The sequence below is a fragment of the Engystomops pustulosus genome, chromosome 5, assembly GCF_040894005.1.
Source record: "Engystomops pustulosus chromosome 5, aEngPut4.maternal, whole genome shotgun sequence".
NCBI classification, from domain to species: domain Eukaryota; kingdom Metazoa; phylum Chordata; class Amphibia; order Anura; family Leptodactylidae; genus Engystomops; species Engystomops pustulosus.
Window position 1 is genome coordinate 127,836,752 of NC_092415.1, and position 23,930 is coordinate 127,860,681.

Below are 23,930 nucleotides of genomic sequence, written 5' to 3' on the forward strand. Positions count from 1 at the left end.
AATGTAGGAGCTTGTAGTAATCCAAAAGAAATGTCTTTATTCAACTTTAAAAAAATTATTGCTGAGATCACTCGCGTTTTGTTTGCGTTTAATGCATGCATTTTGAAACAGCTGAAGATCAGATTTGCAAGCTCAAGCGTTAACACACTGGTAGTGCAAATGTTAACAAATGAATGTGTTACCATTATGTTAACAGATGTGTTAAAGCATTAACACATGCGTTTTGTAAACGCATTGTTGACAACAATGTAATTAGGCAAATCTCCTCTTCAGCTGTTTAACCCCTTAAGGACGCAGCCATTTTGCAGGTTAAGGCTCAGCCCGATTTTTTGGATTCTGACCTGCGTCGCTTTATATGGTTATAACTTTTGAACACTGTTACTTATCAAAACGATTCTGAGATTGTTTTTTCCCCACATGTTGTACTTCATTTTAGTGGTAAATTTTGGCTGATAAGTTTTGCGTTTATTTACAAAAAAAAAGAAAATATGATAAATTTTTTGAAAAATTTGCCATTTTCGAAATTCAAAATCATTGCGTTTCCAGACAGATAGATTTACCACCTAAATAAGTTGCTGAATAACATTTCCCATTTGTCTACTTTACATTTTCATAATTTCTGAAATGTCTGGATAATTTATTTTGATGTCACGCGGCTTACAAAAAGAATATCGCTTTTCCGGACTTTCAGAATTAACTATTTTGGGGATAAATACAGTTTGGAATGAAATTTTACATATTTAGCATCAAAACCCCCTATATAACCAACCCATTTTCAAATCTGCACCCCTCAAGCTATCAGAAACAGCTTTTACGAAGATTGTTAACCCCTTGAGATCTTCATAGTAATTGAATCAAAATGGAGGTGAAATTTAGAATGGTCAAATTGTTCCCTTATACGTTCATTTAGCCCTAAAATTTACACATTTCCAAAATATAAAAAGAGAAAACCCACCATACAATTTGTTCTGCAATTTCTCCTGAGTACAAAGACCCCCCACATGTGGCCGTTACTTGTTTTATGGGCGCACAGCGAGACGCAGAAGGGAAGGAGCGCCCTGCAGCTGCCAGGATTTTAGTTTCCTCATTGGCCCCTTTTGAAGGCTATAAAATTTTCGCTTTTGCGTTATTGGGGCCATGTGATGCCATTTTTTTTGCGCGATGAGATGCTTTTTCCATTGTTACCATTTTGGGGTTGGTATCACCTATTGTTGAAAATTTAGGAACTTTTTTTGAGGGCAGGAGTAGAAAAGCATCAATTCTGTACTGGATTTTTTACTCTTTTTTTTTTTGGTGTTCACCGTATAGACTAATAATCATGTTATCTTTATTCTATGGGTCGATACGATTACGGGGATACCAGACTTGAATATATTTTCTTACGTTTTACTAAATTTGTCAAACAAAACCCTCATGTGGGGAAAAATCTATCATTTATGTATTGCCGTCTTCCAAGTGGCATAACATTGTTACTTTTTTGGCTACGGAGCTGGTTGATGGCTTATTTTTTGCGGGACATGTTGTAATTTGCACCAGTATCATGTCGGAGTACACATGGTTTTTTGATCGCATTTTATAGCATTTTTTGTGGGATTGAATAGCTAAAAATCATAATTTTTGGAAGGTTTATAGCAGTTTTTTTTTACGGCGTTTATCGTGGGGGTTCAATAATTATTTATTTTTATTCTACGGGTTGTTACGGACGCGGTGATACTATATATGTGGGGTTTGTGTTATGATTTAGACTTTTTTTTTAGTTATATGTCTCTTTATATGTTTTGGGGGTTTGGGGCATTTTTAGTGATTTATTACTTTATTTTTTTATTGAATAACATTTTTTTTTTTACTTTTTCACTTTTATACCATGGGACATGAAGAAGCAATCTTCTGATTGCTTCTTCATGATAATATTCTGCAATACTCATGTATTGCAGAGTATTATCAGTGTCAGCCTATACACTTGCATAGGCTGGCACTGTGCCAGTAAGATGACGTCACAGACGCCATCTTACTGGCAATTCTAGCAAGTAACTCTGGGGTCCAGATCGGACCCCAGAGTTACTATAGCAACGATCGGCGCCCCCCGAAAACGGTTCGGGGGGGCCGATCGTGGGGGAAAGACCCCCAGAGGCATGTTAGATGCCGCGGTCGCGCTGACCGCGGCATTTAACGGGTTAAGCACCCGCGATCGGAGTCAACTCCGATCGCGGGTGTTACACTGGGGTGCCGGCTATTAGTTACAGCCGGCACCCCGTGTTTCCCGATGCCGGTTCGGCTCAGATCTTGAGCTGAACCGGCATGGGCTCAGCGTCCGATATATCGGACGCTGAGCGCTAAGTCATTGAGCTCAGCGTCCGATATATCGGACGCTGAGCGTTAAGGGGTTAAAAACAAATGCGTTGAATGCAAATAAAATGCAACCTGTGACCACAGCCAACAGGAAAAAAAAATAACAAACTGTTTAGCTTCACCATAGGGCACTACCTCAATTCTTGAACCTAGCTACCTTGTAGGTTCAAGAAACACTTCTGAGGTCTCTCCTCAGCATTCTGTCTCAGTGAGCTCAATCAATGACCTTTCTGGATTCCAGTCCTCTTGGGTAAAAGTCCTCTGCAGCCTGCAGGACACATAGCGCTGCCTTGCTCGCTCTCCAGCACCCTCTAGATTAACAATGTTACAATATACCGTATATACTCGAGTATAAGCCGACCCGAGTATAAGCCGAGACCCCTAATTTTACCACCAAAAACTGGGAAAAACTACTGACTCGAGTATAAGCCGAGGGTGGGAAATGCATTGGTCAAACCCCCCCAGTAGTATACAGCCTGCCAGCCCCCAATAGTATACAGCCTGCCAGCCCCCAATAGTATACAGCCTGCCAGCCCCCAATAGTATACAGCCTGCCAGCCCCCAATAGTATACAGCCTGCCAGCCCCCATGTAGTATTTAGCAGCCCCCTAGTAGTATACAGCAGCCCCCTAGTAGTATACAGCAGCCCCTAGCAGTATACAGCAGCCCCCTAGCAGTATACAGCAGCCCCCTAGCAGTATACAGCAGCCCCCTAGTAGTATACAGCAAGCCCCTAGTAGTATACAGCAAGCCCCCTAGTAGTATACAGCAGCCCCCTAGTAGTATACAGCAAGCCCCTAGTAGTATACAGCAAGCCCCTAGTAGTATACAGCAGCCCCCTAGTAGTATACAGCAGCCCCCTAGTAGTATACAGCAGTCCCCTAGTAGTATACAGCAGTCCCCTAGTAGTATACAGCAGCTCCCTAGTAGTATACAGCAGCTCCCTAGTAGTATACAGCAACCCCCTAGTAGTATACAGCAGCCCCCTAGTAGTATACAGCAGCCCCCTAGTAGTATACAGCAAGCCCCTAGTAGCATACAGCAAGCCCCTAGTAGTGTACAGCAAGCCCCTAGTAGTATACAGCAAGCCCCTAATAGTATACAGCAAGCCCCTAATAGTATACAGCCAGCCTGCCCCCACGGCCCTTAAAAAAATAAACTTATATACTCACCCTCCGATGTCAGCGCGGCTCACCGATGTCGGCGCGACTTACCGATGTTCCCGATGTCAGCGCGTCCCGTCTTCTTTTTTCTCCGTGGCTCCTCTTCTCTCTTCCGGCATGGACGCGGCCATGTTTTCTTCTAGCATGTGCATACTATGACGCGGCCGCTGCTGACGTCATAGTATGCGCGGCCACTAAGAAACCATGGCCGCCTCCATGCCGGAAGAAAGAAGAGAGAAGAGGAGCCGCGGAGAAGAAAGAAGACGGGACGCGCTGACATCAGTAAGCCGCGCCGACATCAGGGAGCCGTGCTGACATCGGAGGGTGAGTATTTAAGTTTATTTTTTAAGTGGGTAATTTTTTTTGTTATAGACTCGTGTATAAGCCAAGGGGACGTTTTTCAGCACATTTTTTGTGCTGAAAAACTCGGCTTATACACGAGTATATACGGTATATCTATAAAAAAAAAATTAAGGGAACACTTAACACCTTAAGGACGCAGGGTTTTTCCACTCATTTCTTGCACTTCACCTTCAAAAATTCATAACATTTTCATTTTTACGTGTACAGAGCTGTGTGATGGCTTATTTTGTGTGTAACAAATTTTACTTCTCTGTGGTGTTATTTATTATTCCATGCCATGTACTGGGAAGCAGTACAAATAACACCTCTACTTTATTCTTTAGTTCGGTACGTTCACGGTGATACCAAATTTATATAGTTTTTATTTTCAAAAAATAAACAAATGTGTACCAAAAAGAAGAAAAATACATTTTGCCAACTTCTGACGGTAATAACCTTTTCATACTTGGGTGTACGGAGCTGTATGATGTGTCATTTTTTGCGAAATTAGCTGAAGTTTTCAGTGATCCACTGGCTCATTGTAACGAATCTGCAGTAACCACGCAGCCTCGGGTCTGACCAAGACCAGAGGCTGTCATGGCAACCGATTGCCGCCCCCCGATGACGTTCGGGGGAACGACAATTGGAAGAAACATAATTTTAAGTGCCACCGGCGACTTTGCAGGCGACAGGGAAGAGGTTAACACCCGCGATTGGTGCAAGCACCGACCACGGGTGATAGCGATGGGCCTTCGCTGCAATATGCAGCAAAGCCCATCTCTGTATGAAGAGGGCTCAGCCCGTGTTCCCTCTTCATACACCCTGCATAGCTCTGCGGCAGATATATCCGTTGCAGAGCATGAAGGGGTTAAACAACACAATATAACTTCAAGTAAGTAAAACTTCTGTGGAATCAAACTGTCCACTTAGGAAGCAACACTGAGTGACAATAAAGGAGTGGTTCTGCAGGTGGGGACCACATACCACTTCTCAGTATCAATACTTTCTGTCTGATGCTTTGGTTAACTTTCAATGTTGGTGGTGCTTTCACATTTTTGGTAGCATGAGACATACTCCATAACCCACACAGGTGTCTCAGGTATTGCAGCTCATCCAGGATGGCACATCGATGCAAGCTGTGGCAAGAAGGGTTGCTGTGTCTGTTTGGTAGTGTCCAGAGGCTGGAGGCGCCACCAGGAGGCAGGCCAGTACACCAGGAGACATGGAGGCTGCCACGGAAGGCAACAACACTGCAGCAGGGACACTACCTCCACCTTTGTGCAAGCAGGAACAAGAGGAACACTGCCAGAGCCCTGCAAAATGACATACAGCAGGCCATAAATGTGCAAACGGTTAGAGACCGACTCTATGAGGATGGTCCACAGATGGGGATTGTGGCAACAGCCCAAAAAACGTGCAGGACTAATGGCATTTGCCAGAGATCACCAGGATTGGCTAATTCACCACTGGTGGGCTATGCTCTTCACAGATGAAAGCAGGTTCAGACTAAGCACATGTGACAGACGTGAAAGAGTCTAGAGACGCCATAGAGAGCAGTCTGCTGTCTGTAACATCCTTCAGCATTAGCGGTTTTGCAGTGAGTTCGTAATGGTGGTGGGGGGGATGTCTTTGGAGGGCTGTACAGAGCTTCATGTGCTCGCCTTAGGTAGCCTGACTGTCAATAGGTGCAGAGATGAGATCCTCAGACCCCTTGTGAGACCATATGCTGGTGCAGTTGGCCCTGGGTACCTTCTAATGCAGGACAATGTTATACGTCATCTGGCTGGAGTGTCAGTAGCTCCTGCAAAAGGAAGGCATTGAAGCTGTGGACTGGCCTGCTCGTTCCCCAGACCTGAATACGATTGAGAACATCTCAGACATCATGTCTCGCTCCATCCACCAACATCATGTTGCACAACAGACTATCCAAGAGTTGGCAAATGTTTTAGTGCAGGTCTGGGAGAAGATCCCGAAAGAGACCATCCGCAACCTCATCAGGAGCACATTGAGATTTTGTAGGGAGGTCATACGGGTACATGGAGGCCACACACAATGCTGAGCCTTATTTTGTCTTGTTTTAAGGACATTAGATCAAAGTTGGATCAGCCTGTAGTTTGTTTTACCATTTTGTGGGTGATTCAAAATCCAGGCCTCCATTGGTTAATACATTTAATTTCCTTTTATGATATATATCTGGGATATTTGAGTGTTCCCTATATTTTTTTGAGCAGTGTATATATGTACACATACTGTGATGCTGCCATGTGTTCATCTTCTTATTCCTATGTAGGTGTTTTATAGTGTAGATGGACATGTTTTAATATATCTTTTTCTTTGTGATTCAGAAGATTACTGTATGATGCCGAGCTCCAGTGCTCTGTCTTCCCTGCCTTGCTCTGCACTAGATCTCTGTCCAGCAGTAACAAAGATTCTCTGTCCTGAGTGGTTTGTGCACGTTCATGTGAATGCCCTTAGTGCTATTGCCATCATTGCCCATAGCCAATGTCACAACCAGAAAGTCCCGCCCACTTCAGGTAAAGCTGACAGGCTTTTACAGATAGCCTCATTTACCTAGTAGCCCTATATCCTATATAGAGCTAATATATTTTCCTATATATAGGAAAAAGCCTGATGCATGATATAGATATTGTTGGAACTGTTGTCAAAGGTTCGCTCAGCTGTGCTAAAACAATTTTTTTGTCAAGTAACTTTACAGTTATGATATTGCAGAGCTGGAGACTGGCATGGGACCACGCAGGTAAGTGTATGTTTATTTTTTTCAACCCATCCCATCCTGGAAACCCAGGGTTTTTATACCCTTGTACAACTCCTTTTATTTCCAAAATTTCTTTAGTACAATATTGAGTGGCAAGTAGAGCAGTGTATACTTTGTAAGGTGGAAATGCCAGATCTCCCATAATAGAACTGATAGGAATAAATATTTCCAAAATCAGGGCCCCAAACATATTTAAAAACAGTTGCAACTTTTAAGGCACCAAAATGAGTGTTCCCCAGTTGAAAATGCAACACCTCTGATTCTCCGTTATATGCAGTATTGCTGGATATGTATGTTTAAACATCTAGAAAGTTGTTTGAACATACACAACAGCAAAAAGTAGACACAATTCCTTCATATAAATGTATTACTAGAGACTAGGTGAAGTAGAGGAAGATGCCCCTTTGATCACAAATGCAAAGTTTCAAAAGATATACAATTTTTTTAGACTATAAGATGCACCCCAGATTAAGTCATCCGCAAAAAGCAAAAATACATTTGACACAAATTAAAAATTCCCTGCTAGACACACACACACAAGCACAGACAGAGCCGTGTTTACACACTCACACGAACACACTCTGCACTTCTACATCCATTCGCACAAATACCACTTCTTGGCTTGTCTGGCCCCCATCCACTGGCAGCATGAACGGGATAAAGGATTTGCAGTGATGCAGGAAGCATGTGTGAGGGAATCTAATCCATTTTTGAATCTGTTCTTCTATCATGTATCTATACAAAGATCTTTGGCTCTATTGATAGAAGAGATCCCTATGAATAGCACCATCCCCCCCAAGGACACTGATCATCTTTCAGTTACATCCTGTAGGCTATTGGAATGTGGGTATGGTCAATAGGCTCCTTTGTCTCAAGAACCTATAAAAACTGTCTGCAACCTAAATAAATTGGAATCCTCTCAAACACTTGTGAAGGTCTGAGTGATTCACCGAGCAGCTCGTACTATACATTAATTTGAAACCACATCACATCTGAGTAAGGAGATTTTTCTCCAACAACCTGGTGCCGAATTACCAGAGAGGAGACTGGACCACTGCTTGAAGCTTACCGGACATTTCGGGGATCATCCTTTCAGGACAGACAGATCAAGCAGCTGCACAAATAAAAGGTAAGAAGTTTATTCTTACAAAATTGTTCTGTCTATTCTTGATTGGATTGTTCCACGTCCGGTGAGTTGCATGCCTATATTGTCCAGTCCAAAGAATCTTGTTAGTTTATTTGAAAACTCCATGTGATGTGTGGTAGTGTATATGGGTATTGTGTGAGTTTGTACATGTGTGTTTGATAGCGCTATTGTGATACTGTACTGTACTGGTTTTAAGAGAGTAAAATTCTAGGGATTGCCCCTACCTAAAGAGTCTCCTAGGCTAGCTGCTTTTTGGATCGTAATTCGCTTGAGACAAAGTAGACTGAGTTTGGACAGTCGGACTTTATAAATTTATTTTGTGTGGTAGGATCCAGAGCTGCTTCAAGGAAGGGGACTGCAGTCATCTCTTGACGGGCAAACGGTTTAAAAAAAAAAAAAAAAAATTGCTAGGTAGGATGAGAGGCAATTCAGAGGGAAACCAGACGTACGGATCTTGAATGAGAAAAAAAGCTTTAAAACGATGTCAGAAAATGTTGGAAAAGGACAAAGATATCAAAAGATGGTTGTTTGTATGTTGGTAAATGGAAAGGTTCTTAAAAGAACAAAGGCTGGTTGCATAATGATAATGATATGATGGAAATTGCAAGTGGATAGAAGAAAGTTACAGAGGAAGTGACCAGAGGAGGTTATAAAGAAACAGCCATAGGAAATTGTGTGTTGTATGAGTGTTATGACGATGACGGACAAAAACGTTGGACAGACAAAGACAACATTTAGAAAAATTTCTGCCTCCACCCTAAAATGGTGGATGAATTGATGTATGGAAACAAAGAAACAGACTGGCGGAGACATGTGCATGCAATGTGGCACCTAGACCCAACCCCCACACTGGAATATATCCGGTCAAGACTAGATTTGAAAAAGTGCGGGCTCCAACAGGACAAAGAAGTAGCGTTCAGATGTTTCTCCTGTAGGGGGCAGATGTTTCTCACTTTGATATACTTTAGTAGACCAGTGGTATGGGTAATGATGCATTGCCTAAAGATCTTTGGATTTGCACCCACACTCCGCTCAGCTGTATTTAGCTGTATTGCTGTAACTTTAGAAGACAACTAAGATATAGTACCCAGGGAATACATGTGGGAGACTGCTTATCTAAGAGTCACCTCTCAGAACTACAAAGTCCAAAAACCCGGGTAGTAACATATTTGTTACGGATTTTGGTCTTCTGTGGGGAGAGCTCCTGGACGGTTGTGCAGTCCCAAATGGATTCCCTGAGCTGACCCTTGCCAGATACTGTAGATGTTCTATGAGTTTATTCCTTTATACAGTCCTGCAGATTATGGCAAAGATATAAATATGTGTTTTGTCTATATCATGTGTAGTGCTAGTGGTATTTCATCAGTTACCAGATGTGAGGAAAGCACAGCACACAATTGTGGACATTGTTCATTGTAGGCTTGGACCTGAGAAATCCTGTGATTTATGTTTAATAACATCAGAAATGTACTGTAAAACTTTATAATACACCTAAAGTTTGAAGGGTGTGGTCAAAAGTTTTTGCAATTTGTGTAGGATGATGGAGTGAACTTAGATGTTACAAATGGTGTGTTGGATTCTTTCTTTGTTCTCTTGGTATGCTGGGACACGTAGTACTACAGACACCACAGGGAGAAGGAGGGGGCTGCCTCCCCCCTTGTCTCAGTGAACACAGGAGGGGGGGGACGGGGGGAGCACATGTTGGAATGTTAAGAGAAGAAAGGAACAATGAGAATGTGTGTTCATGATAACCCTCATGGTCCTTAGCAGATTTGGGTTTGATTCGGTGCAACATTTGTAATTTTAATGTTTTAACCAGGAGTAAAACCTCCCTATGATCCCATACTATTACTCCTATTCAGCAGCTATGACTGAGATTATTATTAGGAGCTTTTCAGGCAGAAGTTATAACACACCTAGAAGCCTCCTACGTCACTGTCTCTAGTGATGCTTCTGCTCAGTAACACTGTCCCCCAGTATGTGCCCCCAGCATGTGTCCCCAGTATGACTCTATAGTTTTATATTTATACAGCATTGATACATCGGCATTGGTCCCAAAACTGTGTTTTTCTGGAGTATATTGCTCATGCAACACCCTCGCCGATGCAATGGCGAGGGAGTGTTTGCGAATACGTCCCACCTGCATGTAATCACACTGCACAACATGGTCCTGATAGGACATAGGGGTATTGCAGTGGTGAATCCTGCCTGGCAAGGCAGAGGTTAAGTATTTTGTATGATGCAAGATGCTTTTGTCCAATGATTTGTGTTACATCCTGTGCTCTGTAAGCTGAGATGTGATTGGAGGAGCAGCCACCACCTGACCAAAGGAAGGTAATAAAACTCCCTGGCCAGGAATGTTCAGAAGAACTTTTCAGATCTTCTTTCAGATTATTCTAGTATGTCTATGTAGTGAGTGATAGAGAAATCTCTGTCTAGCCCATACCAGAGCAGGAAGAGCCTAGCCCCTGCCTCTGAAGAGTGGAGTCTAAGACTAGAGTTAGTGTAGTGAGGAAAAGGGGTATCATCTTACCTTTAAAGGTGATACCTGAAGCCCTACAGGACAAGCTGAAGCTTCCTACCAGGACACAGCTGCCTCCCAGCCTGCCCTCTACATCCAGGCTGGTGAACTATCTCCTGAGGCTCCCTCCAACTCACATCTCAGCACTCCATCTACCTGTTAAAGGCACGTTGCTGCGGTTCCTGCCGGTTCAAATAAAGAACTGTAAGTTGTTTTCTTCAACTTCTGTCTCCGTCTGGTCCCTGCTAATACGGCTGCCTTCATCACCGGCACCCTGTCCATCACCCAGAGACTCACACTCGGGACATTAAGGGGTTGCCCCAGGGAGATCCGCTATAGCAGCCTCTCCCTCATCTTTTCTTGCCAACACCACCCTGCTGGAGACCTGCCAGGCTGTAGGACAGCCCTCCGGTTCCCCCGTACCAAGCACCGTGACAATAGCGTGCTTAGGCCGCAACCGCCAGCCACTCCGGTACCGCGGGCCCCGGCTGTCTCCAGGCCTCACCTCAAGGGCTAGGCCCCGGTGGGGGATGTTGCACTCATTTTCTATTGTTCTCATTTAAGTTTAAGCCAAGCACCTCAGAGGAGAGGACACAGGCCGGAAGCTGCTGATCGTGTGTCACATGACAACCTGGATCCTTCTTGGTTTTGTATCCTACTGCTGCCTACGTATAAAAAGCTTCTGTAGTAGTTTTGGACTATCCTGATAGTCCTATTTCACCTCTTCATGACTAGAAACCTTGGTTACAATGTGCCCTCTTTATGATGTATTACATTGAATCCAGCTCCACTATTTTCGCTAGATTCAAAGGGGGGAGACATGAGGTAGACGGGTTGTATTTAAAATTTTCTATTAACTTAATGATTAATGAACCAGTTACCTTTTAATATATCATTAATCTGCATTTTGAGTTTTTTTGTAGATGGCTTTAGAAACCAGGAATGGGGTTAATTCTACATCAGATGTGCAGCGGTCACACAACATGAGGTAACAGCAGCAGAACCACTCCTGACCTACCTGTCTGTACAGGAGGCGGAGGTGAAGGCACTGATGGAGGAGTGTAAAGTGGCAGAGGGGAAGAATGTGAGTCTTTTGGGATTCCTATTGTTCTCATTTAAGTTTAAGCCAAGCACCTCAGAGGAGAGGACACAGGCCGGAAGCTGCTGATCGTGTGTCACATGACAACCTGGATCCTTCTTGGTTTTGTATCCTACTGCTGCCTACGTATAAAAAGCTTCTGTAGTAGTTTTGGACTATCCTGATAGTCCTATTTCACCTCTTCATGACTAGAAACCTTGGTTACAATGTGCCCTCTTTATGATGTATTACATTGAATCCAGCTCCACTATTTTCGCTAGATTCAAAGGGGGGAGACATGAGGTAGACGGGTTGTATTTAAAATTTTCTATTAAATTAATGATTAATGAACCAGTTACCTTTAAATATATCATTAATCTGCATTTTGAGTTTTTTTGTAGATGGCTTTAGAAACCAGGAATGGGGTTAATTCTACATCAGATGTGCAGCGGTCACACAACATGAGGTAACAGCAGCAGAACCACTCCTGACCTACCTGTCTGTACAGGAGGCGGAGGTGAGGGCACTGATGGAGGGGTGTAAAGTGGCAGAGGGGAAGAATGTGAGTCTTTTGGGATTCCTTATGATTCCCGACCTCATATAGTAAGTATATCAACAACTATGAGACTTTGAAATAGCTGATAGAGGCCTTAGTGTTACATAAAGGTTCATCCTAGAAGGTAAAACCTATAAAGCTCTAACACATGAAGTGACCATATTGGTTACTAGGAAAGCCTAGGGGAAAGGAGCCTGGATCAGTACAGTCCGTGACCCTCGCTGGCCCAGTAGATTTGTCTATACTTCAGACTTTACAAAAACAGGCTCCAGAAGGTGAGAAACAAGATTGGAGCAAAATAGGGGCCCAAGAGGCAGAGGATGGACTATGGCAAAAAGGTGACAAATTGTGTCTGCCAAAGGCCCTTTATCCTATGATGGCTCAGTACGTTCATGGACCGACGCATCTGTCCAAGACGTTTATGTGTTCATTGGTCGACAAGTATTGGGTAGCCCCTGGATTTACAACTGTTGCTACCCGGTTTACCCAAGCCTGTATGATCTGTGCTAAGCATAATGTAGGTAAAGTAGTGAAAACACCAGTTAAACATACTCCAAAGCCGCTTTACCCCTTCCAGAGGTTGCAGATTGACTATATATAGCTACGAAAGGTAAGTAGCTATGAATATGTACTTGTGTGTGTGGACCTCTTTTCTGGGTGGCCTGAAGCCTATCCTGTGACAAAAGCCACAGCAAAAAACACAGCACAGAAGTTAATGAGGGAGCTAGTCTGTAGATTTGGGATTCCAGAGACCATAGAGAGTGATAGAGGTTCCCACTTTACAGGGGAGGTGATGAGGGAGGTAATGGGAGCACTTGGGATTGAACAGGCCTTCCATACCCCCTATCATCCACAGAGTAGTGGGAAGGTGGAGAGGTTAAATGGGACTCTTAAGTTAAAAATTCAGAAAGCCATGGAAGAGACAGGGAAGAACTGGGTTGATTGTCTTCCTTTGGCCTTATTTTCTATAAGGTACACTCCCAACAGGAAAACAGGCCTCTCACCTTTTGAGATTCTCTTTGGATCTGCTCCTAGAATGGGCTTATATTTTCCACAAGTTTTACAGATGTACCATGGAGAATTGACAGGATACGTCCAAGCCCTGCAAAAACATCTAGCTATGGTGCATAAACAAGTTTTTGCTTCTATTCCAGACCATGATGCAGTAGGAGGATCACATAATCTACAACCTGGAGATTGGGTGGTCTTGAAGCGACACGTGAGAAAAAGCCTTGAGCCACGTTTTGAAGGACCATTTCAAGTCCTTCTGACCACATCTACTTCCGTGAAGTTACAAGGGAAGCCTAATTGGATTCACGCCAGCCATTGCAAAAGAGTATTGAATCCAGCTGCTCATGAAGATGAATCTGTATCTCCAAATGTTAATATTACTTAAGATACTATTGATATTACCCCTTGGAAGAACTTTCAACGAGATGTTGAGTGGGGATTGGGATAACTTGCTCATTAAGCATCACCAAGTCCTTTTAAAAGATATGAGAGATGATGTATTACCCAAAGATTGTTGGATTTGTACCCACAGTCCTGTCAGCTCTAGCAGTATGCCTTATCTAGCTATCCCAGTGGCTTTAGAGGAAATATTTTCTATCTGTAACAATACAGTAATAGCTGTGCTGGAAAGTGAACATAAGGAGATGACTGTACCATTACCTGTAGCTGCGTGGGTGGAAGAGCCGTGGATGATATTCAATAGGAGCGGTCCACCGTTATAGCAGACTGTCATTCCTTGGGCTTTAAATAATGTTAATCTTGCCTGTTATCCCAATTTTACATCTTGCAGTTGTATCCAAATTAGATCTAAAGGAATGTTTTTCTCTAACTCCAACTATACAGAGTGTGATGGTAACAAATCTGACATCACTCAATGTGTAGGAGTCGATGCCACTATTAATTCTACACTCCCCTGTGTTAGCATGTCCTTGCAAAACCTTGTTGCAGGTTTCCTTTCAAATGACACCTTTTTCCAACAGGAAGTGAGTGAAATCCTGAAGGTGAACATGCTAGTCAGATGGGTAGCAGAGCTTTTTAATGGCACTGTCGTTGGAGTACCGAAAAACATATATGTTGTATGTGGCCATCAGGCTTATAAATGGCTTCCTAGCAATTTTACAGGAGTTTGTACACTGGCTCGCCTTACTCCTGCCACTTTTATTGTCCCCCATACCAATGTAAATGTAAATCTTATTCCCAAGCACACATTACACAAGAGAAAAGCAGATAATCTTCCTAGACCAGACGGACGCCCACATGTGGTGGAGATGGGAACAGCTAACACAATCTTCAGCACACTTTTTATTTATCCTATGATAATGCAGATGTGGGATAAATTGGTAGAAGCCACAGATTATCTAGATCAACAAATTTTTCAGATTTTGGGGGCTGTGAATAAGACAAATGTCATTCAGAGACAGTTAATTGTGGTAACCAACCAACATACATTAGTTTTAGATTACATCACTGCGTCCCAGGGTGGCATGTGTCAAGTCATAGGGCCAACATGTTGTCATTACATCGATCCTCAAGGCAACATGCAAATTAAGACGAATTTAGCAAAAATTGCTGATTTTAGAGATAGATGGCTCAAGGAGCATGATAGTAATAAGGACAGCTGGTGGTCTGACACATTCGCATCCTTAAACCCCGCCAATTGGTTTAAGGGTATTTTTGGGTGGCTCATGGGAGTTTTGCAAGCAATATTTCAAATCATTTTGTTATGTGTATTTGTTTATATCTGCATAAGAGTAGGAATCTGGCTTGTTGTAAAACTGTGGCGAAGGAAACCAAGGACTGTGCGATATCAACCTAGGTATAAACCTAATTCTACATAGGGAGTGGTTATACCTATGTACAAATTTGACCGAATTAATTGTGTTGTGATATAATGTTCAGGATGCTCAGGAGGGAAGCAGGTGAAGGGTTAGATAAGTCCTGGATGTGTGACTAGCACATGTCAATGTACCACCTGAGCAGTACCTGAAATTATTCACAAAAAGGGAGGAATTGTGAGGGAATCTAATCCATTTTTTGAATCTGTTCTTCTATCATGTATCTATACAAAGATCTTTGGCTCTATTGATAGAAGAGATCCCTATGAATAGCACCATCCCCCCCAAGGACACTGATCATCTTTCAGTTACATCCTGTAGGCTATTGGAATGTGGGTATGGTCAATAGGTTCCTTTGTCTCAAGAACCTATAAAAACTGTCTGCAACCTAAATAAATTGGAATCCTCTCAAACACTTGTGAAGGTCTGAGTGATTCACCGAGCAGCTCGTACTATACATTAATTTGAAACCACATCACATCTGAGTAAGGAGATTTTTCTCCAACACATGTGATGAGTCACATACTTCTGACATCACTCAATGTCCTGCTGAAACATCAATAACCAGGATTGATCTGTTTTTCTATTTATGTAAAAATATTGATATTGATGCTACACATAAGCAAATCCATAGAATCATTGTTTTTCTGGTCTTAAAAATGTCTATTAAAGGGGTTATGCCACCAAAGCCCCTGGACACATGCATTGTAAACTATAAATTTCACCATTTACATTTATTAAAAAATATGCAGCCTTACTGAGTTATCCTGTTGTGAGCTGACTGTTGGCTCCCCCTGATGGTAGCTGTGTTTGTCCTGCTTTCCTTCTCCCCTGGCCGAGTCTGTACAGAAGGATTCTCTTTCTGCCTGCCAGTTCACTGCTCTGACTGCAGATTGAGCTGTGTAGCTGAATGCAGGCTGTGATCTGCAGTCGCAGAGCTAACACCAGACTCCACCAGATAGTATGGGAATTACGGCTCTTCTTAGTGAGCTGGCACATTAGGCTCCGCCCACTAAGAAGAGCCGGCTCTTCTGGCTCCTGAACGGCTCCCTATTAAATATGTAGTAGGGAGCCGCAGGCCAATCATAACCCCCACACAACTGCACTTTTAACCCAATTTTATCGGGTTAAAGGGGGTGTGGTGAACTGTTTAGAGGTGGGGTTTAGTGAGCCATTGGCTCACTAAGGTGATCCGGCTCACGTCGTTCCTGAGAATGAGCTGGCTCTTTTGCGAACGGCCCATCACTACCACCAGGGCAAACAGGGGCACATTAAAGGTAGATACATTCAGGAATGAAGAGGGTCCATGCAGAGCACTCATGGCTGTAGCTCATATTGCATTGTAGCAGCCCTTCTCCCCCCCCATGTAGCCACCATTAGTCAAAACAAGTAAAGGAGCTGAGCCCTGCAGTCCACCTCCTGTAACTACTGAGTTTCGCTCAATACTACCCTGCTGACCTGAAAAAGGCCCCTGTCCCTGATTAGCAGGAAACCATCCAGAGTTCAGCAACATATGAGTGTTCATCTATCTACCTCATATCTGCAATATCCCCCACCGGCGCCTAGCCTTTTCTTGGGGCGTCGAGGCAGCCAAGGCCTCCAGAATACTGGAGTGGCTGGTGGTTGCTGCCTAGGTCACAATGCTTGGTACGGTGCACGGTGCTTGGTTTTGCTGTGTGTCAGTGCTGATGGTGCACGGACACTGTCTATCTTCACTCAGTGTGTTCTGGCAGGTGTGCTCTGCAAAAGAGCTAGGTTCCAAGCTAGGTAACCTGGTCAGGTGGTTGCTAACTCTCCAATTGTACTCCAGCTTACATAGGGGAATACAACTGGATGACAATTTACATATACTTAACCCTTGCCTGATCAGGCAGAATCTACTGCTGCTAATACCGAATGTTCAGGTTCTGGAACCTTCCTAGAGGGTTCGCGACTCCCTCTGTCAGCTTCTAACTTGGAGAGGGCGTTGTTCGCAACTGCTCCCTTGCCATTGTATTGGCAAAGGTGTTGCATAGCTATCTATCTTTATCATGTCACTATCAAGTAAGAAGCACTCTAAAGCAATTGTGGTAAAGAATTATGCCCCTCTTTTATTCCAAATTAAATGACAGTGACGTGCCGGTGGCTATGTAAAAATCGCCCCCCGAAAAAACCTTCTTAACCCCTTAACGCTCTGCGCCGTAGCTCTACGGCGCAGAGGTATAAGGGATGTATGAAGAGGGCTCACGGGCTGAGTCCTCTTCATACAGAGGTGGGGGTTTTTGCATTTTGCACAAAACCCCCACCGCTAATAACCCTATTAACCCTCTAAACGCCGCCGGCGCTTAAAAGACGGCAGCGCACGGGCGCCGCCATCTTTTTTTCGATCGCCACGCCCCCGAACGTCATCGGGGGGCGGCGATCAGTTACCATGGTAGCCTCGGGTCTTCTTTTGACACGAGGCTACATGGTTTATGCAGGTTCGTTACAATGAGCCAGTGGCTCATTGTAATGTATGACCTGCAAAAATGCCATATATTGCAATACTGTAGTATTGCAGTATATGGTAGGAGCGATCTGACCATCTAGAGTTAATGTACCCTAGATGGTCTAAAAAATAGTGGAAAAAAAAAAAAAAAAAAAAGTTTAAAAAATAAAAAAAATTAATAAAATATTAAAAGTTCAAATCACCCCCCTTTCCCTAGAACGGATATAAAACATAACAAACAGTAAAAATCACAGACATATTAGGTATCGCCGCGTCCCAAAATGCCCGATCTATCAAAATATAGAAACAGTTACGGCCGGAGGTGACCTCCGAGGTGGGAAATGGCGCCCAAATGTCCGAAATGCGACTTTTACACCTTTTTACATAACATAAAAAATGAAATAAAAAATTATCAAAATGTCGGACAGACCTCAAAATGGTAGCAATGAAAACGTCGCCTCATTTCGCAAAAAATGACCCCTCACACATTTCCGTGCGCCAAAGTATGAAAAAGTTATTAGCGTCAGAAGATGGCAAAAATTTTTTTTTCTTTTTTGTACACATTCGTTTAATTTTTGAAAATGTATTAAAACACAATAAAACCTATATAAATTTGGTATCAACGCGATCGCACCGAACCAAAGAATAAAGTAGGCGTGTTATTTGGAGCGAAGAGTGAAAGTCGTAAAAACTGAGCCCACAAGAACGTGACGCGTTTTTTTTTTCAATTTTTCCACATTTGGAATTTTTTTTCAGCTTCGCAGTACAAGGCATGTTAAAATAAATAACATTACGGGAAAGTAAAATTTGTTACGCACAAAATAAGCCCTCACACAGGTCTGTACACGTAAAAATGAAAAAGTTATGGATTTTTGAAGTTGGAGAGCGAGAAATTAGCCGAAAAACCCTCCGTCCTTAAGGGGTTAATAAACCAGGGCAATCTAAACATAAATCCAGGCACCGTGCATCAGAATATTTGTTTTCCATGTGGAGGGGTAGGGAGTGTAGTGTAATAACCTATGAATCTACAGCATGGAGGAGCCCTGGTAACACCCCATGGAACCCTTCTGGCTCATTAACATCATTTTAAAAGTTGATTTTAGAAGAAAGGAGGCCATCGATAACCAATATAAGAATATTACCACAGTCACGGTGCCTCGATCTATGAGTAACTGCTCCTGGTTTATCAGGATGGATTTAGATGGTAGATTTCCTATAAAAGATTGTTGCCAGAGTTCTAGATTGCAATGCTGGCATGTGCATTATCATCCACACAATGCTAGCGTTCCTTAGACATCTCTGTTGGAATCTCCTATGATTATCTATTCTGATTTCCTATTCACAAACGTTCTGTATCATTATACAGATGCTGCCATTCTCTTTTACGACTTTCACAGTGCGCCCCAAATAACACATATGCTTTATTCTTTGGATCGGTACGATCACGGTGATGCCAAATTAATATAGGTTGAATTGCATTTTAATACATTTTCAAAAGTTAAACGAATGTGTATGATTAACATTAACCCTAGATGGTCTAATTGTTCCTACCATATACTGCAATACAATACTACTTACAGTATATGGCATTTTACACAGTATTCATTTCAATGAGCCACTGGCTCATTGTAAAGACTCTGCAGAAACCAGACAGCCCTTGGTCTGACAAGGACTCGAGGCAGTCATGGTAACCAATCGCTGGCCCCCAATGACATTCAGAGGAGTGACGGTCGAACCAAGATGGCAGCACCCTTGTGCTGCCGTCTGCCAAATGCCGCCGGTGGCATCAGCAGGGTTGTTAGCGGTGGGTGTTTGCTGCAATATGCAGAAAACCCCACCTCTTCATACACCCCGCACCTCTGTGAGCATATGGGAAGGTGTCCCACTACTACACTGTGTGGTGTTCTATTGGCACAGATGCCCATAGCACAGGTATAATGGAATAAAAGACAACCACAATTCTTCACCACAATTACATGCTGGGCCCTTATGCAGCTGCATACAACCAGTATCAGGAGCCAGAGTATAGAAATCAGTGCAGGGATGGATGCGCCTGTAGTTGTTTATAAAAACTTATGGTAAAGATACCTATATTGCCCCTGGCAGCCAATCCTAGCTCATATTTCATTTTTTAATGGGTTTGAAAAAAGTATATCTTAGCTGTTATATGTATCTCACATATAACAAGGATTGAAAGGTGAAGAGAACAGTATCAGAGTTTTGGTGGAGGATACATGGTGTTTCTATAGCAGAATCTATTGTGGTGGGGACCAATGGGTGTAGAGACTACTTGAACACAGCAGGCAGAAGCAGACTATAAAGTAGTGATGTAGAAATGGTGGAAGGCAAATGAGAGAGAGGCACCTGTAAAGCATTATGGGGCTTGTGGTTAAACTGCCTCTGTCAGTGCTGTGCATGCACCTTCTAAGCCCCTCCCACATCTGATTTTCTGTGACACAGAATAGATGCCGAACAAGGATCAAAATAACAAAAAAGTAATTATTATAATTCCAGGTAACCATTATTAATAGGTTTTTGAACTACTTTAACCTCTTTGGGTGCTTTTTGAAGTAGTTTTGTGGCATAACTCCTTTAATGACTTAATTATCAAAACCTTATTAGCATGCCCTAAACTGTAATTCTCTTGTGATTTATAGTATAACATCCAACCAGTAATTCAGCACAAAGGAAATTGTGTTTGTAACTTTATACATAATACTTTAATAATGTAACTTTATACTTAATATAATAGTCAATATTGCATACTTGCCTGTGCTGTAAAAAACCAATAAATGGTGCAATTCCTGTTCCTGGTCCTATCATTATAAGAGGTGCAGAAAAATCCAATGGCAAATTGAACGAAGTAGATGGTCGGATAAATATTGGTATCTAGATGAGAGAATAAATCGTGTTATGAATTTCTTATGTAATCGGAAATTAAAAAAAAAAAAAATCACTTGCAGTATAAGTACAGTAAAAAGCGTCCTTAAAGGAAACCTACCACTTGAAGTGGCAGGTTTCCGATGGCAATACCGGGCACCAGCTCAGGGTGAGCTGGTGCCGGAGCTTATTTTAGTTAGTGTTTTAAACCGCGGTATCGCGGTTTAAAACACTTTTTAAACTTTATAGCCGGCGCAGGCAGGTACGCGCTCGGCGCTTACCGTGCGCGCGGCTACATAGGAAGTGAATGAGAGCCGCGCGCATTGTAAGCGCCGAGCGCGTACCTGCCTGCGCCGGCTATAAAGTTTAAAAAGTGTTTTTTTTTTTTAATAATTGTATTTTTATTATCATTTTTCAAAGAAATGTAACAGAAAAGTTAACATGTACATATTGCACAATAAAGTTTTTCAACAACAATACAACCAAAAGACAAGTTTCGTCTCAAAAGACCTCAACAGCTTGAATCTTCCATTGGTGTATCAGGACCCTAAGCCTGACCGTGCAGTATTTTTCTAGTATTTAGACAATTGCCCAGGATGACATCTGCATTACATCTAATCGGTTGAGGTGGGTTGGGGGGGGGGTTGTCAACGAAAGACAGTCATACAAGCACACCATGACAACAATTAACAATTGGGTAAAGACAAAAAGGGGATGACCATATCACTCTCCTCCTCGTGCTCGCTCCTCAATCCAGTAGCGATCCCAGCGTTCCCAAGTTTTATCAAAGAAGGGGATACGATTATTCAGAGAAGCGGTCAGGTACTCCATACTACGAGTCTCCCTCACCCTAGAGAGAAGGTCCATTCGGGAAGGGGGGGCTTGCCTTTTCCAGAATTGTGCTACCAGGCACCTTGCGGCTGTGAGTATGTGTAGGCTCAATTTTGTAGCCGTCTTGGCCATGGGTTGAGGAAAGACATTTAGCAAATAAGATAGTGGGGAGAGTGGGATGTCCACCGCTACAACCTCCCGCAGGAGAGACCTAACCTCCTGCCAGAAAGGCTGCACCAATGGACATGTCCAGAAGATGTGTTGGAGAGTTCCACCAGTTGAGCCACATCGCCAGCAAGTATCCGGTGTATCTGGAAAGAGCCTGTGTAACAAGGACGGGGTATGATACCACTGCAACATTAGTTTGTACTGATTCTCCTTATGTGTGGCACACAAGGAGGTTTTAGCCGCTCTATTCCAGATCAATTGCCATGTGTCTTGGGATATTGGACTCCCCACTATGCTCTCCCATTTGGCCATATACGGGTGTGCAATGGGTTCATCTGAGCTTGGGTGTAATAGGATCATATAGATGTCGGATATAAGGCCAGAAGTGTGGGTGGCGGTTTTGCAAATGTGCTCAAATGTGGTGGGCGCCGAAACCATCTCGGTACTGTTTAGGGACTGTAAAAAGTGTCTGATTCGAATGTAGTGAAAGTTTGCCGTATGCGGGAGATGGAATTTATCCTGTAAGGCAGTGAAAGGTAATATCTTCCTGTCTCGGTAGTCCACAATATCTGCAAACCTAAACAAACCCTTCTCGTGCCAGGGTTTAATTTCCTGCCCTGCTCCGGCTTGTTGCATGAGGGGGGTGTGTAAGACAGATTGCATGGGAGAGCACTGAGAGACCAGTGGGAATCTGGCCAAACAGGCCCTCCACAATTTAATTGTGAATGAGATGGGGCCTAGTTGGGAGTCAGGTAGCTCAGGTGCCTCTTTAGGCCAGAGGTAAGAGTTAGGGTGAAAAGGAGCCAGCCATAATTTCTCTATCTCCATCCATTTGGAGAAAGCCAGCAAGTTAGACCATGCTGGGATGCGCCGTAGATGTGTTGCCCAGTAGTATCTGGTTATATCTGGTACCGATAGGCCACCCTTCGATTTATGGGCGATGAGGACAGTCTTGGAGATTCTATGTCTCTTTTTTGCCCAGATAAAGTGCACTATGGATGCTTGCAGGGACCTCAGAACCCCTAACGGGACTGGGACTGGTAAGGTTTCAAAAAGGTAAAGCAGCTTGGGCAAGATGGTCATTTTAACCGCTGCTATCCTACCAAAAAGGGAGAGGGGGAGACTATTCCAATTGTCAAGCAGAGTCCTTATTTCCCGGAAACTGCCGGGGAAGTTCTGTGCATAGAGCGTATTGTAAGAGGGAGTCAATTGTATCCCCAAATACTTAATGGCATCCGCTTTCCAGTTATATCGAAATGTGGTTTTCAGTTGGTCTACCAGTGATTGGTCAAGATTAAGAGGCAAAGCCTCCGTTTTTGAAGGGTTTACCTTATAACCAGAGAGACGACCATACTGCTGCAGCCGTGCCTGCAAGTTGGGTAAAGATATTAGAGGTTGGGTTATAGTTAGTAAAATATCATCCGCAAATAAAGACAGTTTGAATTCCTTATCTCTAACCATAATACCATGGATATTAGGATCTTGTCGGATGATGGAGGCCAGAGGTTCGATACAAAGTATGAACAGGAGGGGAGAGAGTGGGCAACCCTGGCGGGTGCCGTTCCTTATCCGCAAAGGTGGGGAAGACGCATGTGGGAGCTTAATTTCAGCTGTGGGATTTGAGTATAACCCCCTCAAAGCCTGGAGAAAGGGACCTCTTATTCCAATGTGTTCAAGCACTTGAAACATAAAGGGCCAGCTGAGGCGATCAAACGCCTTCTCAGCGTCTAAACTGAGGATCAGAGCCTGGTCTTTTTGTTTATTAATTACATCTATGAGTAAAAAGTGTTTTAAACCGCGATACCGCGGTTTAAAACACTAACTAAAATAAGCTCCGGCACCAGCTCACCCTGAGCTGGTGCCCGGTATTGCCATCGGAAACCTGCCACTTCAAGTGGTAGGTTTCCTTTAAGGCATCCTTAAACCTAAGATGCTGCAGTCAATAACAATGACAGCATCTAAGCTTTTTGGGGGAAAGGTCAGCATTGTCAAAAGGGAATGCAATCAGATAGGTCTCCTGCTTTCTTACAGTGGAAGGCAGGGGCCTGAAGACTGTGTCCAGACACTAAACAAACTTACCGCAAATGCCTATACTGCTTTTGTATACATACGTATCAAATGTAAAAAAAGTAAAAATTAAAAATGCTACTCGATAAATTATATAAATAGTGCCCAACTGTCTACTATTGAAACTTGTATAGCAACATATTTCCACTGGTACTGGTGGATCCCTGTACTAGAGATGCGGAAAGGCCGCTAATCAACAGACAGCTGATAGTCTAAGCACCTATGATATACACATTTATATCTGATGACAAGTGAGCAGTTTTCTTCTTTTCGATTGTTCCCCCCCAACCCCTGTCCCTACTGCAAATTATATATGGACATCTTGCTTGACTAATACACCATCCTCTTGCTGCTTTTTACTCTCCCTATTTAGCTTTAATATTCATAAACTTGTGCAAGTAGGGTCCTCATTCCTATTGTTTCATATGAGTGTTTGTACTCTGTAATGTTTTATTTTATTTGTTCATGTACCCTATGATGTTCCTCTACAGAATATGATGGTGCTATATTAATAAAGATTAGTATTAGTCTTTTTTGCGCATAGCAGCCATACTTTAGCTTTCTGTTTTCAAACTGCTTTTGAAAAAGGAAAGTTGAGCTGTTATGGGCAACATACATATTTATAAAATCTCTAAAAGATAAAAACTCAGACGAGAACCACCATCTTGGGAAAAAAGGGACTCCAGTCAGAAAGGGGCACCCAGGTCCAGGAGTCACAGTCTCCCCCGCCCCAATCAAT

At 43.0% G+C, this 23,930-nt stretch overlaps 1 protein-coding gene across 9 annotated transcripts in view; it reads right to left on the reverse strand.

Annotated features, from left to right (window-relative positions):
• The window catches only part of MTRR (5-methyltetrahydrofolate-homocysteine methyltransferase reductase), a 517,819-nt gene that overhangs the window by 151,960 nt on the left and 341,929 nt on the right, over positions 1-23,930 (reverse strand). For 7 of the 9 annotated variants that reach the window (XM_072152995.1, XM_072152997.1, XM_072152996.1 and 4 more), the window contains one exon: positions 20,016-20,134. In XM_072152995.1, the coding sequence (XP_072009096.1) occupies positions 20,016-20,134 (119 nt within the window). Of the gene's footprint in view, positions 1-20,011; positions 20,135-23,930 lie in introns of all 9 variants that reach the window. The other 2 variants (XM_072153001.1, XM_072152999.1) reach the window with 1 other exon arrangement.